The sequence below is a fragment of the Ursus arctos genome, unplaced genomic scaffold, assembly GCF_023065955.2.
Source record: "Ursus arctos isolate Adak ecotype North America unplaced genomic scaffold, UrsArc2.0 scaffold_27, whole genome shotgun sequence".
NCBI classification, from domain to species: Eukaryota; Metazoa; Chordata; class Mammalia; order Carnivora; family Ursidae; genus Ursus; species Ursus arctos.
The window spans coordinates 37,462,447-37,478,896 of record NW_026622952.1 but is presented as its reverse complement, the minus strand read 5'-3'; the positions used below and the strand labels follow the sequence as shown (position 1 = coordinate 37,478,896).

Genomic DNA, 16,450 nt, shown 5'->3' with positions numbered 1-16,450 from the left:
ACTAAAAAGTTACCACATCTCACGGAGTCTGCTGCTTACTTTCCCCAAGTCCGTGCCTGTAAACCTAATGCTTCTGAGCGGCTGTACCGTGGCTTAGTCAACATCATCCTTATTTATAGAGCTTGAGGTTGTAAAGGTGTCTTCTTGTGTTAAAAACGAATCCTTTTCTACACTTCATCATGCTGAGGCACTGAGGAATAGACCGGATTGTTGAGTCATTCCGTGGTACTCCTGAAACTAATAAAACACCGTATGTTAATTATACCCTTATTTATTGGTGCTTTCTAAAGCTAGGATTTACTGTGTCAAAGATTAACTACATTGTTAATTTCTGAACATACCGTTATGTTAGCCTCCCAGAAAGTTATACCCGCTCCTTTCTTGCAGTCAGGTGCGGCCGCCTCACTCCCCGTTCTCTTGCCAATATAAGGTTCTCAATTAAAAAACAAATTCCCCCACGCAGTGGGCATGAAGTGATACCTAGTTATTTTAGTTTGCATTGCTCCAGCTTCTTGTGGAAGTTTTATTCATTCCTACCAGCTTTTCCTCTCTTGGACTGGCCTGTTCGTATCTGCTTGCTTGTTCCGGTTGTTTGTCTGTTTCTTGTTTTCAGTGTGCAGAACATTCTCAGAACATTCTGTGTGCCGTGAGTGTGAGCGTTATCTCCATCCCACTATTACTGGTGTTTTGATTTGTATTTCTTGTCATTTTGAAATTTAATTTTTGTCGATTCTGTGTAATTTTACATAACCATTTCCACCTCTGGAGAGTGATACTATTTTCATCATTTTTGGAGACTAGGGAATATATTTTTGCTTGAAAAGTTTGCCCATACCACCTGAGGCTGTGTAAATATTTTTCTCAATGGTCTTCTAATAATTTTATATTGAACATTTTTATATTTAGATCTTTCATTGTTTTAGAATCCATTTCTCTCTGATACAGTAGTCCAGTTCTCTTCCAAAAGAAAATCCAGTTATGCTGTGCTTTTTATTAAAGCACATAGATATTTTCCATTGAATTGAATTTTATAATGTCGCAACCTTAAATAAAAACTTGGATCAGTACTGGGGGGAAGTCTCACTTTCATATGTACGCTTCAGCTTGGTCCCGATTTATGTTCTCCTCTGTGATTCACAGGGACTTCTTCTGTGACATTTACTGGAAACAGCTTTGTGAAATACCGTCTGATGGAAAATGAAAACAAACTGGAGATGAAGCTGACCATGAGGCTCCGGACGTACTCGGCTCACGCAGTTGTGATGTACGCACGCGGGACCGACTACAGCATCTTGGAGGTACGTTTTTGTACCTGAAGACTTGAAAAATACCAAATTCCGTTTTATGTTCATGTCCATTTTTGAGAAAAAAAAAAATCAAGGGAAATGGCTTTATTCCACACTTCAGTAGTGCCCTGATCTCTGTAAGTTTTAGACTTTGGGGCTAAAAAGCCCTTTAGGCTCTGCCGTAGTGTAGAGATTGACTTGTTTCTCACACCTCTTTTAGGTCATGTGACAGTTAACATTCAAACTCGAAGTGGTAATGCATCTTATTAATGTTATATGGAGAGTTTATAGAGAGCATTCATAAGTGCTTATAAGGGGTAATTTTCTTTTTTTTTTTTTTAATGCATGATTCACTTTTGATTTTACCTGATGCTATTTTTGGTTGTTATTCAGTGAACAGTAATTGTGGGTGATTTCCATGATGTTTTTTGGAGGTGCAGCTGGCCTCCAGCCTGTGTCGGGTCCGTGGGCACTGTGTGCAGTGATGGGCGAGCGTGTGTTCTGCCGCGCTCCAGTGCAGTCGCTAAGCGCACCTCTCCTTTGGACGTGTGGTCAGAGTTCCTCACTGAGGATCCCGTGAGAGTAATTGGGCGGTAACTGTCTTTATCACAGATTCATAATGGAAGGCTACAGTACAAATTTGACTGTGGAAGTGGGCCTGGCATCGTGTCTGTTCAGAGCATTCAAGTCCACGATGGGCTGTGGCATGCCGTGTCTCTAGAAGTGAACGGAAACTATGCTCGGCTGGTTCTAGACCAAGTTCACACTGCGTCGGGCACAGCTCCCGGGACCCTGAAAACCCTAAACCTGGATAACCATGTGTTTTTCGGTGGCCATATCCGTCAGCAAGGCGGCAGGCACGGGAGAAGCCCCCAAGTCGGGAACGGTTTCAGGGGCTGTATGGACTCCATTTATTTGAATGGGCAGGAGCTCCCTCTAAATAACAAACCGAGAAGCTACGCGCACATCGAGGAATGGGTGGACGTGTCTCCCGGGTGCTTCCTGACCGCTACCGAAGACTGCTCCAGCAGCCCTTGCCAGAACGGAGGTGTTTGCCACCCGTCCCCTACTGGAGGTAGGCCTCATCACCTTGCTGCTCGTCTTCACAGTGGTTCACGCGGAGACGCTTGAGAAGCCCCTCGGCTTTGTGTTCTCCCCTTCCATTCACACGATAGTGTCCGATCCTGCAGTCCGTGTTGGTGTCGGGTGATACCAGCACAGGGCTTGACTCAGGAGTCTTCCCCACGGTCAGGCTGCAGGACTTCCTCATTCTGCACCAGGAACCAGTGGTGAACCACAGCTGACTTGCACTCCTCTTCCTTGTGTATGTGTGTTTTGCACATTCTTGCAACCACATTGGCGTTGACCCAGCAGGACTCAGAACTGTATGCTCAGTCCTTCTTGAGGGCCCCTTCCATCTGATGGCTCAGCACCTAGGGACTGCTAGTCTTGCTACAGATGGGGTTTGGTTTTCCAGAATGCCCCGAACCCTCCTGAAGTGCCAGTCCTGTCCGGAAGCCTCAGCGTAGTACAGGACTGCGTGGCTTTTGTTAACCTGGCCCTGTTTGTTCCCTTGCCAGTGCCACATGCTGTGAAAGGACAGTCACGGTGCCTGATCAGTAGAGCTTTTTGTAATGAATAGAGCAAAAATCCAAGTAGCACTTCAGTGGGATTTCTAAGGATCTGGCTTTGTGTTATTTTCTTTGGGAAGTGTTTGTGCCTACTCTACGCAAAGAACAGGCCAGGTTGTCCCCACGGTAATACTCTGCATGAAAGTTCATCCTGTGCTCATACTCCATGTCCAAGTCAGGTCAGCATGGACGCCGTCCTCGTTGACTGGGGCATGAGACCGAGAGAAGCATTTTCTAGAAATGTGCGACCACCATCCCTGTAGCAGCAGGAGGGCGGGAACGTGGCACCACAAACAGGCTCATAAAGCTTCTAGCTCAGTACCACGTGTTCGGCTAAGGAAACTCCCACGGCCGTGCCCACCTTCAGAGGCAGCGGGGAAGTGCCGTCCTGCTAGCTTTCCCAAAGACAGAATTAAAACTCGACCACACGGTCTGTCCCACGTCACAGTCTTTGCAAGAGTCTGGCATTCTTTATGCTCCTTTGGACACATTTGATTCACCTTTTCTCGATGGTAGTTCATAGTCTTCCAAATGCTTTCACATTTAAAGATTTGGGATCTGCACATAAGTGGGGATGTTTGGTAGTAAATGTCCGTCTGCATGGTCACTCAAGGACAGGACTGTTTTCCCCGCTCTATATGCTTGGCCCAGTAACCTACATAAATTGTGATTAACTCAAGCTCAGTATGAGTTCTGTCTTCAGCTCTGTTGCTTTGGTTATACCAGCAGTGGAAGATAGAGATGACATCGTACCCAGACGGAACAGGAATTGTACTAACTTCTACGGGTCTCAGAGAACGAAGGCTTCTCTTAAAAGTGAAAACCAATATTATAGTAAGATAGATTTTTTTGAGCTACTGAATGATTGGACTTTTTTGTTCCCTTTTGCTCCTGCAGGTTACTACTGTAAATGCAGCGCCTTGTACATAGGGACATACTGTGAGCTGAGCGTCAACCCGTGTTCCTCCAACCCGTGTCTTTACGGTGGCACGTGCATCGCGGACAACGGGGACTTTGTGTGTCACTGCAGAGGATTATATACCGGTCAGAGGTCGGTGGAGCCCTCTTACTGCTCACAGTGGAAGGATGAAACTTCTTACAATGCCTACGTTTTATATATAGGATTACATTTGTTCTCTGTTGTGCTGTACTCCTTTGCGGTATAAGTGTGATGTTGATGCCTCCTTCCCCCTCTTCCTCCAGGTGCCAGCTTAGCCCCTACTGCAAAGATGAGCCCTGTAAAAATGGTGGAACGTGTTTCGACAGTTTGGATGGTGCTGTGTGTCAGTGCGATTCGGGTTTTAGGGGAGAAAGGTAACTGGCTTCTTCCGACATTTGTATTTGCACCTCTGTCTTGTCACATCAATTCGCAGATGCAACAGAACTTCATTCATTTTGGCGACATTGCTTTAGAATTTCATGTTCCCCACCCTTAGGTCTTTGTAGAGTTTATTCTTGCATTCTTTAAAATACTGGGCAGGTAAATACAATGTAGTGCTTGAAAATACCTCTGTACTTCAGAGATATTTATAAACAGGGTTCTTGCAGGCAGGACATGTTTGTGGAATGATGATTTTATTAAGGCAGATACACATGGAGTTGTTACCTGCCTTTTGAGTGGGAGGACAGTGACCTCTCTTCAGAATATGCCGTACCTAACATTTATCTAGCATTTAGTGGCTGTTTTTGGGGGGGGGGGCGCAAATGAGGCACAGAGGTGCTTGTGGTAGACCCTGAAAGAGGTGGGTTTTTTAGTTTCCAGATCCCTGTTCACTAGTTCAGTTTTCAGAGTGACTCCTTGCATGTTATTTCTCAGTGCCGTCTGCCTCACCCAGGTGTTCACGATCGGCCTTGGGTGAAGGCTCTGAGCGTGAGCTGCGTGTAGGTACCTGCCTGTGCTTTTGCTTGGGCGGTGGTTAGAGTCTTGAATTCTGCTGTCAGGCACATGGTCTTAGTTGGCTTTCCTGATTCCAGTCAATTAATACTTAATATATTTGACAAAGATGTCTCAAAATGTTGAATGACATTTGAGATACATTTTATTAAAGGAGGGAGGGTTTGAGAGGTGTGGGGCACATCTGCACAGGGCACCCGTTTGGAAAGGCAGAGGGGATGGAGCCTCCTGGAATGTTCCGTCAGGTGAGGGGCTGTGGGAGGTTTTCAGCAGAAAACGCTTTAAAATGGAAAACAGTTTTCTAACCTTTGATATGTTTTATGCAACTGTCCTCTTTCAAACAGGAAGACTTTCTTAGAAATTTAAGGTAGCCTGTTAGAACAGTTTCCAACATCCCATTTATCAAAATGCACATTCTGAACAAAGGGAATCAGACACAGACTGCTTAGCCCGTGAGTGGTTTAGTCACCTGTGACATCTTAGAAAAATGACAGTTAAATACAGTGTGAAGTAACGCTTATCTCCCCCATGTACCCAGTATAGACTCATGTGATTTAATTACAACGAGAGGTTGTTTGTTATAATTAACTGTTGTTGGTAGTGTGTTTTTGGTGGTACGTACTCTGTGTTGTTTGGGTTCGGTCCCGGGTCTCCGGGAGCTACAGGCCTGGCCTAGTCTGACGTGCATGGCAAGTGTCTGTCCTCATTCTTGGCAGGTGTCAGAGTGACGTTGACGAGTGTGCCGCCAGCCCCTGCCGGAACGGGGCGCTGTGTGAGAACACGCATGGCTCCTATCACTGCAACTGCAGCCGTGACTACAGGGGCAGACACTGTGAGGACGCCACGCCCAATCAGTACGTGTCCACTCCGTGGAACATCGGACTGGCCGAGGGCGTAGGCATTCTCGTCTTCATAATGGGGATATTTTTACTGGTGATGGTGTTTGTCCTCTGCCGCAAGATGATCAGTCGGAAGAAGAAACACCAGGCTGAACCTGAAGACAAGCACTTGGGACCCACCGCCGCTTTCCTGCAAAGACCGTATTTCGATGCAAAGCTCAATAAGAACATTTACTCAGACGTACCACCCCAGGTGCCCGTCCGTCCTATCTCCTACACTCCAAGCATTCCAAGCGACTCCAGGAACAACCTGGACCGCAATTCCTTCGAAGGGTCTGCCATCCCGGAGCATCCAGAGTTCAGCACCTTTAACCCCGAGTCTGTGCACGGACACCGGAAAGCCGTGGCCGTCTGCAGTGTGGCCCCGAACCTGCCTCCCCCGCCGCCTTCAAACTCCCCTTCGGACAGCGACTCCATACAGAAGCCCAGCTGGGACTTCGACTACGATAGTAAGAGTGGCCCTTTGTCTCTGCGAAAAATGTCTCTGAGCTGAACGGTGACCTTGTAAAGTCTGCCAGAGCTGCTGGTGGGTCCCGTCACGTTGCGGAGCCTCTCGCAGTGCCAAGTAGGCTCGCACTGCGAGGACCCTTGGGGATGACGTGTAGTCCTTGCCTTAGCACCGTGCTGTGTTGTTCCGTGAACCAAGGACCTGAATCTAGTCCTGTTCATGCTAATTGTCAGGAGAGAGAATTTCATTTTTAGAATGGATATGGGCTCTCGATTAGGATTTGGGGGCTTTCTACGACAAGGGCATTTGCAGGATAGGATTTGTTTAAAATACAGTCAGAAATGGTAGTATTTACGGTAGCAGCCTGACCTATCTTCTGATGCTTTAAAAATGGCTATAGGCACCTTTTTAAGAGGAAGTTTAGTTCCCTATACTGTTCTAATGAGCTCCACAAGCAGGTTTATTGAGAATTTTTCTGTTCTGTGAATCTGCAAGAATACTTGCAGGTTTGTAGGTTTTTGGGCTTCTCCCTTTTTCTCTCAGGGGTTCCCGTAGTCAGTGAGGCTCAGGCAGGGTTTGCTGCTTGCTTTGTGTGAGGGCACAGCGGCGAACCAGCCAGAGCCCTTGCCCTCACGGGGCTGACCGCCGTCATCTCTTCCTTTCAGCTAAAGTAGTGGATCTCGATCCCTGTCTCTCCAAGAAACCCCTGGAGGAAAAGCCTTCACATCCATACAGCGCCCGGGAAAGCCTGTCGGAGGTGCAGTCCCTCAGCTCCTTCCAGTCCGAGTCGTGCGATGACAATGGTGAGTGAAGAGTTTTGAAACGCCGTGCTGGCTGGCTTGCCATGCTGTTGGCGGGGCGTGGTGTGTGGAATGTCGCGGGTGTGCCCGGTGCCCTTGTGGAACCTCCGACTGTGTTCGCGTCCCACTCAGGACCGTCGGGACACAGCCCCTTGTACAACCTGCATGAACACATTTCAGACGTCCCGAATGGGGTTGGTACTTGAACTGCTGCAGCGTGTCAGAAATAGGGAAGAAAACTGGAAGATCTTTTCTGATTTTTTTTTTCCACAACAGTAAATATTCTAGAGGTTTTGTGGAGTAAGAAAGAAAAAGAAAAGCTTGCAGCAGCTTTCCTGAGCACAGCTCCCTAACCCCCCACCCCCCTGCCCCCGGGAGGCGATGCGGTAGTCGGAGATGTTCAGCTCCGGTAGCTCCTTCGCTGTTACAAGGTTTTATTTGTCTCTTCCCCCAACTCCCCTGCGGCCCCAGCTCCCATTTGGATCAGAGCGTACTGACTGAGAGCACAGTTTAAGAGATTGCTAGTAAGTTCGATTATATTTCTAATGAAGAAAGTTTGACAGTGGGATCTTTGATGCCAGTTATGTTGATAAACTGTGTTAATAACCAGCCTTTGCCATGTTAACACATACCAGTAGAGAAAATAGGCAATATTCAGTAACAAAATAGTGGAAATTTTTGCAGAATTACTAAGCTTGACAATTTTTTTTTTTTGTATAAAAATGTAATGTGTTTGTTTAACCATTTCAAATATTTGGTGGAAAGAAATAACCCCTTATAATTTATTTATAAACCCAGAATAATGTAGTTCGTAATATATTACAGTCTTTTTCCGAACTAAAGATGGCCATGAGTTTACTCCATTCATTGCTGATGTCAAGCAGGTTATGTGTCAGATCAGAGAAGACCTGTGTTTATTACTTAGTGACAGAGTCTATGAGCATAGCTTTACTTATTAAACCAATAGAATAGAAATCATCTTTCTTCCATTATGTTTAAAAACCGTGTTGCCCAAGTTTATGTAATTTATATTTTGGTTCCTAAAATGCTCTTCATAAATACATTTCAGAGTCTTGTCAGTGTTTTCCTAATACCTTTCCTCAAAACATCCTTCTTAGTTGTGGTCCATTAATTATGAAAGTTAATTGCTGGAAAATACAGTGTGAGAAAGAAAACAGATCCAAGAGTTGTTTTGTTTGTATTTTAATTTTTATCAACCATGAAGGCTGAATTAAGAATCTGGACTTATATTTTTAGTTTTCTGAGATTTTCATAACCGATGACCACAAATGTGGTGGCTTAAAACAAGGTACATTTATCATCTTATAGTTCTGTAGTTTAGAAATCCCTCCACAGGTCAGTGGGGTCGCATGGAGGTGTTGGCAGGGCTACTGTGTTTTTGCCCCCTGACCTTTCCCAGTTTCTGGAAGCCGTCTTCTTGCAAAGACAGCATTGCCTCTCCTTGGCCATCTCTCTGCAGTCCTCACTCCCTCCACCCACAGCTAGGAGAGATTCTGCCCTTTTAAGGACCTTTGTGAATACACTGGGCTCCTACAGACCATTTAGGAAAATCTCCCCATCTCCAGATCTTTAATCACATCAGCCAGGTCAGTTCCTTTGCCAGGGATGGTAACATATTCACCGTCTCCCAGGATTAGATGTGGACATCTTGGAGGGCCATTGTTCAGCTTACCACACGCACACGTTTGTCTTGGCAGCAATGCTTTAAAACAATCTGATCTACAAATAAAAGGGAATTTACCTGGGAAACAGCCAGGCAGACAGTCTGCATTTCTCTGCTGGTATGTTAGGTCCCCAGCTGTTAGCCCGTCTGCAAAAAAGATAAGAAATTTGGAGTTGGGAATACACGGGATTAAAGCCAGTTTTGTATTTATATTACATATTTTATATTATGTAACGCTAAATTTTTCTTGGAATGTACAAATTCATTAAACCCAGAAGTGTTTTGCCCATGAGATGTTAAAATAAGGATTGTTTTATCACGACTAGATCCATAAGTGAGAAAACTTAGAGCTAAAATGTCTTAAATTACAGTATTACTTTATCCCTTTGATTAATAACATATATAGTTTGATTAGAAAAATGTCTAAGATATATAATAGCAAGAGCATAGGGGTCATGCATAATTATGTGTTAAGGTGTTTTCACATTTTTAAATTAGGAAGTAGAAATTATATAACATGAAGAAATCTATTTAACGCACTGTTTTCTAACCGAAGATTTTCCTAATTTACTCCTTTTGTACCTTTTTACAAGCTTCCATAGTGACTGTAATACACCTTGTCAACGCTGTCGTTGACACGGTGAAAGAAGAAGGTATAGTCACAATGCGTGTGCTGTGTTTGTGTTCATGTGACTGCCTCTAGAACGGTGTGCTTTTGCCTGTTGTAGTGTTATTTAAAAAGTTCGTGGTTTTGAGGGGTTGAGTACTTTTGTGCGGGTGTGTACGTATATTCATAGTCCAGATACACTGCAGAAATACTCTATGTATGTTGTGTCTTTGTAACTTTTTGCGACTCAGTGACTTTGTATAGATGCCAGAAGTGACCTACAGAATCTTGACCACTTGGCTTTACGTGGCACAGTATTCAGAAGGTTAGAAGTCATTCTAGCCAAACGTTTTTTTAAAGTCCTCTTCATAGGAGTAACACTGACACACAGCTTTTGTAATTACCTGTGATCAAGGATAATGATAGAACATGGCAGAAAGTAATTATTTTCATTATATGGTTTAGTGAAAATTAATATGAAGCTTTATCTCTCTGTTCAAAATTCTATGAAAGGACATTGATCAGCACCTGAAGTTACTTTAAATTAAATCAGCCTTTACTAATGCACTGAAGTTTGAGTAATCACATGTAAATTGCACAGCCTAGTAGCTTTTAAACTAAATCCCGTCGCCAGGAGGGTTTAGAATTTACCTTTCTATACCCCGTCAGGAGTGCAGTCGGCGTAGGGGATCGTGTTGGCAGGACAGGTCTGTTTTCAGGATTGAGTGGAGAAGGATGGTTTGGGGCCAGGCCGAGGGCTGTACCTTTCTAAGAACAAAGCAGAGCTTAAAACAATGCTTTCATGGGATCTTCTTCATTGAAAAATAATAGAAACTGTATTTCGAGTTGAATGCTCACTTGCAGAGAAGTCACCACATGTTTAGTGGACTGTAAAAACAATTCTGTAGGTACACTGACTAGATACTGGCTTATTCATTTTTTTTTTTTAGAACCATTCATTTCACTTTTAGCTTTAAATTCCTGGAAGAGAACCATCAATCAGATCTTTGTTCCAAATTTCTTTATTACATGGGTTTTCAGGAACATTGTAGAATGCATGGAAAGCATTGGTTTCATTCAGAAAAGCACTGAAGTGACCCTATTTCTACCATGATTACTACTTTCCAAGAATAAGAATCATGACGATAGCTAAGAGCTCAGACTCGACCTACATTATCTGAATCCTCCTTTTAATAAAGGGATTTCCACTCCCCTTTCAAAGATAAGAACCTGAGGCTTAGACAGGTAAGCAGCCTGCGGAGGGTAGCGTGGCCCTGACACCTCCTTTCGCGGCCTTGGTGCTGGAGTTCTGCGTATGCAGTGGGAGTTGTGAAGGAGCGAGTGGCCTTGCAGATCTGGGGTGGGGACAGGAGTAAGTGCAGGCGACGCGCTCTCCCAGGAGAAGGGAACAATGGGAATATCAGGTCATAGAACGGGCAAGGTTTGGAGAGCGTTTCTTCTAGCAAGTCACAAGTCCCTACATCGGCGAATTTGTCTGACTGTGACGTACATCTGAGGGCTGTACTGTGCTGTAAAGTGGGCGTCTTACGCAGCTTTAGATGTATTTGGATTGTGTCATCATATTGCTTGGTATCATGAAAGTGTCATTTAATTTCCTTATAATTTACATGTTATGGGAGCCTATAGACCTTAATTATTCCTAACCAGACTGTGTGCTTTCAGGTTCAGATTGCCAAAAAAGGCGAAAAGAAAGTAAACTCTTGTTTGAGTTTCCTGGCAAAGTTCATCATCCCAGTCTTTTCCTCTCCTCCCCTGTCCCATTTCATTTGCACTACGTGCATTTCTCAGCCATTTGGGACTTCCGTAGATCATGGCTTAGCGGCATGGTCCATGGCTGACTGGGCCTTGATACACAGTTTGTATTGTATTAGGTACTGGTCTTGATTGCCTTTTCAGCCGTCTTTCTGTTTTAATTATAAATCTTTTCTTTTCTCTCTACTCTGCCACCAAAAGAGTCTTTGGCTGCTCCTGACCTCAGCAAATCAAGAGGTGACTTATGCATGCCAGTTGTTCATTGATATTCACTAAACAAAACTGGTAAAGATTTGACCTCAAGGCTGACCTGCTTCACTGGTTTGCTGCGTGGATGCCGCAGTAGCTAAGTCCGGACTGTGTGTGCTGCATTCTAAACACGTCGCCTCGCCTGTGTGTCGGCATTCAGTAATCCTGGGCGGGCGGGGAGGGGGAGGGACCGTCCCCGCATCGGGAGGTTTTTAAAAATATACAGTCTAAAATGATCCTTTGTCCTTGTAAACGTAACAAACTGTTGTGATCAGTCAAAACTTGTGCTGTTTCTCAGTGTTTGGTTGCATTTTGCTGGATGTGGAGGCATGCTTTGTTCCATACCTGTGTTAATGTAATTCGTAGTTTTTAGTAGAAAGAGTGTGATTATAAAGGAATTTTTTTTAATTTTAGCATGTTAAACATTACTTTTATTATGTTAAACAGTTGCGTTAAGTGTTTTTTAAAGGCCCAAACTTGTGTCCTGAGCCTGAAATGCTTGCTGACTTCCAGGAGGCAGCTGAGGGCTGGTGGGATCGCTTGTAAGAGAGTGCATGTCCCGGAGCTGCGAGCACCCTGCTTCTGTTCATACGTGTTTCGTCTCCTTGAGTGTTTGTTAGGTACTTACGTGAAACCGTAGGTACGCATTTGGAACCAGAGCCTAGTCCAAAGAGGTTGTCAGAACGCGGGCGGGGGGAGGCCCTCAAAGCACTGAGCAGGGGTTTCCGCAGGGAGGAAACCGTGTGAGGCCTTTGCGCTTCTGTGCGTTACGCTGAGCTCTTTGTCCGATGGCACAGACGCTGGGGAGAAGAGACACTGAAATCTGTTCTCTTTCCTACCCAGGGTACCACTGGGACACGTCGGATTGGATGCCAAGTGTTCCTCTGCCAGATATACAAGAATTCCCCAATTACGAGGTCATTGACGAGCAGACCCCTCTGTACTCGGCAGATCCAGATGCCATCGATACGGACTATTACCCAGGAGGCTACGACCTTGAGAGTGACTTTCCACCTCCACCAGAGGACTTCCCTGTGCCTGACGAACTGCCACCCTTACCTCCGGAATTCAGCGATCAGTTTGAGTCCATACACCCTCCTAGAGACATGCCCGCTGCAGGCAGTCTGGGTTCTTCGTCGAGAAACCGGAAGAGGTTCCACTTGAATCAGTATCTGCCCAATTTCTATCCCGTTGATGTGTCTGAACCTCAAAAAGCAGGCCCTGGTGAGAACAGTACGTGTAGAGAACCCTATGCCCCCTACCCTCCAGGGTATTCCAGAAACTTTGAAGCCCCTTCTGTAGAAAACATGCCCATGTCCGTGTACGCCTCCACGGCTTCCTGCTCTGACGTGTCGGCGTGCTGTGAAGTGGAGTCCGAGGTCATGATGAGTGACTATGAGAGCGGAGAGGACGGTCACTTCGACGAGGTGACGGTCCCTCCCCTGGATGTGCAGCAGCACACGCAGGTCTGACGCTCAGACTCGCCCCAAAGTGCCTGGACTTCAATGAACCTGGAGATTATTATATAAGTGATCTTCCCCATCGTTCTCTGCAGCAGTGCTAAAGCGCCTTTTTTTCTTTTTTGGGGGGGGGGGGGTGAGCTAAAATGGGCATGGCTGCACTGAATCACGCACCTCTTGACAAGTTAGCCATTTCTGGTGTCCGAACCTACTGTAACGGGAGGAGATTTCCTTTGGCCGTGCCATTTCCGAACATCTTTTTTTGCATTTACATTTGTCTGTTGAAATGAAAAATCAGTCCTATCATCTTGCTAGCATGATTCATGTATTTATATAGATTTAAGTTTCCAGTCTTTTTTTCTTTTGTAAATTTTATGTACAGATTTGATTTTTCATAGCTGTAACTAAATTTTCAAGATTTGGTGCATTTGTTTTTGGTGGTGTTAGCGTCATTACCTAGCACCCTGATTTTTTAATATAACCAGGGTTTCATATATGTCGTCTTCCATTGAAGTATGACATTTCACTATAGTCCTTCATTTCTAGCTGTACATAGGAGGAGGAAAGACCTTCTACATGGACATGTCTTAAATGGCTTACTAGAATTATAAACATTTTTCATTACTGGAAAGTGTAATGGGGACCTTCTGCACACCTGTTTAGAACCAAAACCATCATGACACAGTTTTTATAGTGTCTGTATATTTGTGATGCAATGGTCTTGTAAAGGTTTTTACTGAAAACTACCATTAGCCAGTCTTTCTTACTGACAATAAATTATTAATAAAATACTTTAGCTTTACTGCTTGTTTTTCCTCTGTATTTAAGACTCTTGTTCAGGATTCAGTTAAGCTGCTGACAAAGAACGCTGGATGGATGTAGAGACATTAGTTTTCTGTGGCCTTAAATGTGAAGGGTCCAGGTGCCAAACCAGGCGGCACTTACAGATGGGGCCACTAGGTGGCAGTACGTGGCTACTTGATCCTGCTCAGAACTACAGGTGTAAATATAAAACTGCCCTTTTACGTGTTTTCCAACTAAAACTTCAAGAACATTTCCCTCCATAGATTTTTTCACGATTTATTAGGTATCATTTAAAGGCTTCTATGATCTTCACCTATGACTTCTACCAAAGTCAAAAGTACAAAGCATTTTGTCGTCTGTAATCAAAGAACACCTCCTGATTGTATGTGATTTGGTGTGAAATCCATCCATCCAACAAATATTTATCTATGTGTCAGCCAGGCTGAGAGGCAGAACAAAGAATCAGGCATTCTCAGAACTTCAGAAAGTAACTTTTTCCTTTAAATAAAGGAAGTAAATGCCTTGTTTCAGCAGATGAGACCAGATACACAGTCTGAACACCAGAGCTAGCCGTGCTGACGAAAAAGCAGCACGCTCATACCCTCTGCTACGCCCACTTACAACTCTAAGCTGTTTTCTCTTTACTGTTCATATTCTTAGGTCTGTCTGTTGTTTCTAGGGTCACTAATTTTTTTTTTTTTTTTTTTTTTTTAGGAATCGTGTATTACTGTGTGATGTTCGAGGGAAGGCCACGTAACCTAACCCACCTCCATGTAGTTACACCCTAACTTTTGGATTAATCCACATACACGGTCTCATTGTGTTGGTGGTATAAACATTCATTGCTGCGCGAAGTATATAGTGTGTTTCTGTTTCCTCCTTTCTCATTTTCTGAAACAGTTGCTTAAGTTTTTCTTTTACTTTTTAAAATCTGTGACTATTTCATTAATTTATCCAAAACATATTTTTTGGTCCCCTACCATACGTTATTCACAAAAAGACAGAAACTCCCTACCTTGTCTGCTCCGTCACAGCATATGCAGAAGCGTATCCCATTTTCACGGCACAGTGGTGTGAAGGGGGAGGCTGCTGTAAACCAGGGGTGTCGGCTGCATGGGGTGATGCCCAGGCTCCCCCCACTGCCCTGAGGGCTGCACGGTCAGCATCTCCATGCGAGCAAGCTTTGGTAGAACTCTGGGAAATCCTGCTCTCTCTTCTCTTCTGTGAGTTGGTTTCTGTGAAAAAGTCAAGAACTGGATCATTTTCATAAAATTACCTTGAATTGCTATTCAGTTTTCAGTGACTTCAGAGAAGTGTAGCCATTAGGTCTGTAATCTGTCAGAGCTGGAAACCTGCCCCGACACCCATCTACCACCCCCAGTCTTCCTCCAGTTCTGGGTTCCCCTCTGCTTGCAACCTCCGCCTTCTCCCAGCCCGCCGAATCCGCTCGGTAACTCGGCAGGGCAGCGTGGGCTGCTCTTTCTCTGGTGCGGACTGGTGTTCCGTGCACTTTCCGATCGCTCTGCGTCAGAAGCATCAGCTTCAGTTTCAGTTACTGCGCCAGCTGAGAGCAAGTGGTTTGCCAGAATTTCATCTCGCCAGCAGTTTACTGCCTCTACGGCAAACAGAATGAGCCACTTGAGAAGAATGACAAGTATCCCCCCCCCCCCCAAGAAAACTTCTGCTTGTGTCAACACTTAGGGAATGAATGCACTTGTCCCCCGTAGGGTTGGAAACTGTGGCCCTGGAAGAGGCTAGGTTTTCAATGCGAGACAGAGAAAACGTGTAACATTTGAATGCAAATGTCACTGGACCCAATAGATCTTAACAAAGAGCTATGAATGCGGGTCTCTGTAGGAGAGATGACAAATAGGAGCTCAGTGATTCTAAACCAGAGCTGTTATCCAGTTGTCTGAAGGGATAAAAAGAAATTCTCATAATGTCTAATGATGATTGTTTCAATTCATTGTCATGTTTGTAGACACCACCTAACAGTTTTAGGATAAGGGAAGAATATAGGAAGAGGAACAAACCATCATCTATCCTGTCAGGGACTTAGCAGCACAGCCCCATCTCCTTGCCAAATATGGAATATTAGCCCCTACAGATAAGGCTGCAAACATTTTTCGATGATGCTCTTGTGATTTGTGTTTTTAAATAACTACCTTAAATGCATCTTTTTCTCTTCTTTCAAAGGTAAGTATACTTTAAATAGATGCTTTAAGATAGGGTGGAACAAAATAAAATTTTATTTATAGACCTTACTAAAAACAAATTTCTTTAAACTGAATGTGTAAAATGCACAAAGGTTCTCCAACTAAAAAGCTCTTACTGGATTGAGACTGTTTTCAATAATCTCAAATGCTGAGTTTTTACTTCTAAGGGGGAGTGTCACAAAATTTAAAAATACACTCCAGTCATTGAAAACTGTGGTCTGATCTTGAATTTCTGTGCCATAGTTTTGAGTCACACTGGGGTTCTGGGGATATCCTCACAGTGAATGACAGAGCTCGGTTTGTTCTCTACTGGATTAACAGCAGCAAACACTGCTGTCTGCACCCAGCTCTACTCTGAGCTGTGGCTACACAATCCTTATGACCATCACGTGGGGAGAGTATCTCGTATCATCATTTGCATTTTATGTAAGAGAGACAGACAGTTGTCTGTTACGAAGCAGGCAAGTAAGTGGTAAAGCCCCATTCCACCTTGGAGGTCTGAGGCCAGAGCCCACCGTTCTCCCCAACACCTGCTGCCCCACTGCAGATGCCCTCTTCCCGAGGGGGGGGGAGGGTGCATTCCAGGACAGGACCAGACTCTAGTCCCCACCCCTGCTTGGGTAGCTCGGCAACCTTCGGGTTCCGTGTAACTCTGCTGGCAGGAGGGCGCCTTTTTAAAACCATGGGTGCTCAGGGCAC

At 44.6% G+C, this 16,450-nt stretch overlaps 1 protein-coding gene across 5 annotated transcripts in view; it reads left to right on the top strand.

The window, feature by feature from the left end:
- Positions 1 to 13,520, top strand: part of FAT1 (FAT atypical cadherin 1) — a 122,336-nt gene extending 108,816 nt beyond the window's left edge. For 3 of the 5 annotated variants that reach the window (XM_026508651.4, XM_026508652.4, XM_026508653.4), the window contains exons 21-28: positions 1,141 to 1,298; positions 1,899 to 2,361; positions 3,815 to 3,968; positions 4,121 to 4,231; positions 5,528 to 6,159; positions 6,824 to 6,961; positions 11,224 to 11,259; positions 12,115 to 13,520. In XM_026508651.4, coding sequence (XP_026364436.2) covers positions 1,141 to 1,298; positions 1,899 to 2,361; positions 3,815 to 3,968; positions 4,121 to 4,231; positions 5,528 to 6,159; positions 6,824 to 6,961; positions 11,224 to 11,259; positions 12,115 to 12,743 — 2,321 coding nt within the window. In that variant the 3' untranslated portion in view covers positions 12,744 to 13,520. Of the gene's footprint in view, positions 1 to 1,140; positions 1,299 to 1,898; positions 2,362 to 3,814; positions 3,969 to 4,120; positions 4,232 to 5,527; positions 6,160 to 6,823; positions 6,962 to 7,429; positions 7,478 to 11,223; positions 11,260 to 12,114 lie in introns of those variants that run through there. The other 2 variants (XM_026508654.4, XM_057303497.1) reach the window with 2 other exon arrangements.
- Positions 13,521 to 16,450: the final 2,930 nt, after the last annotated feature.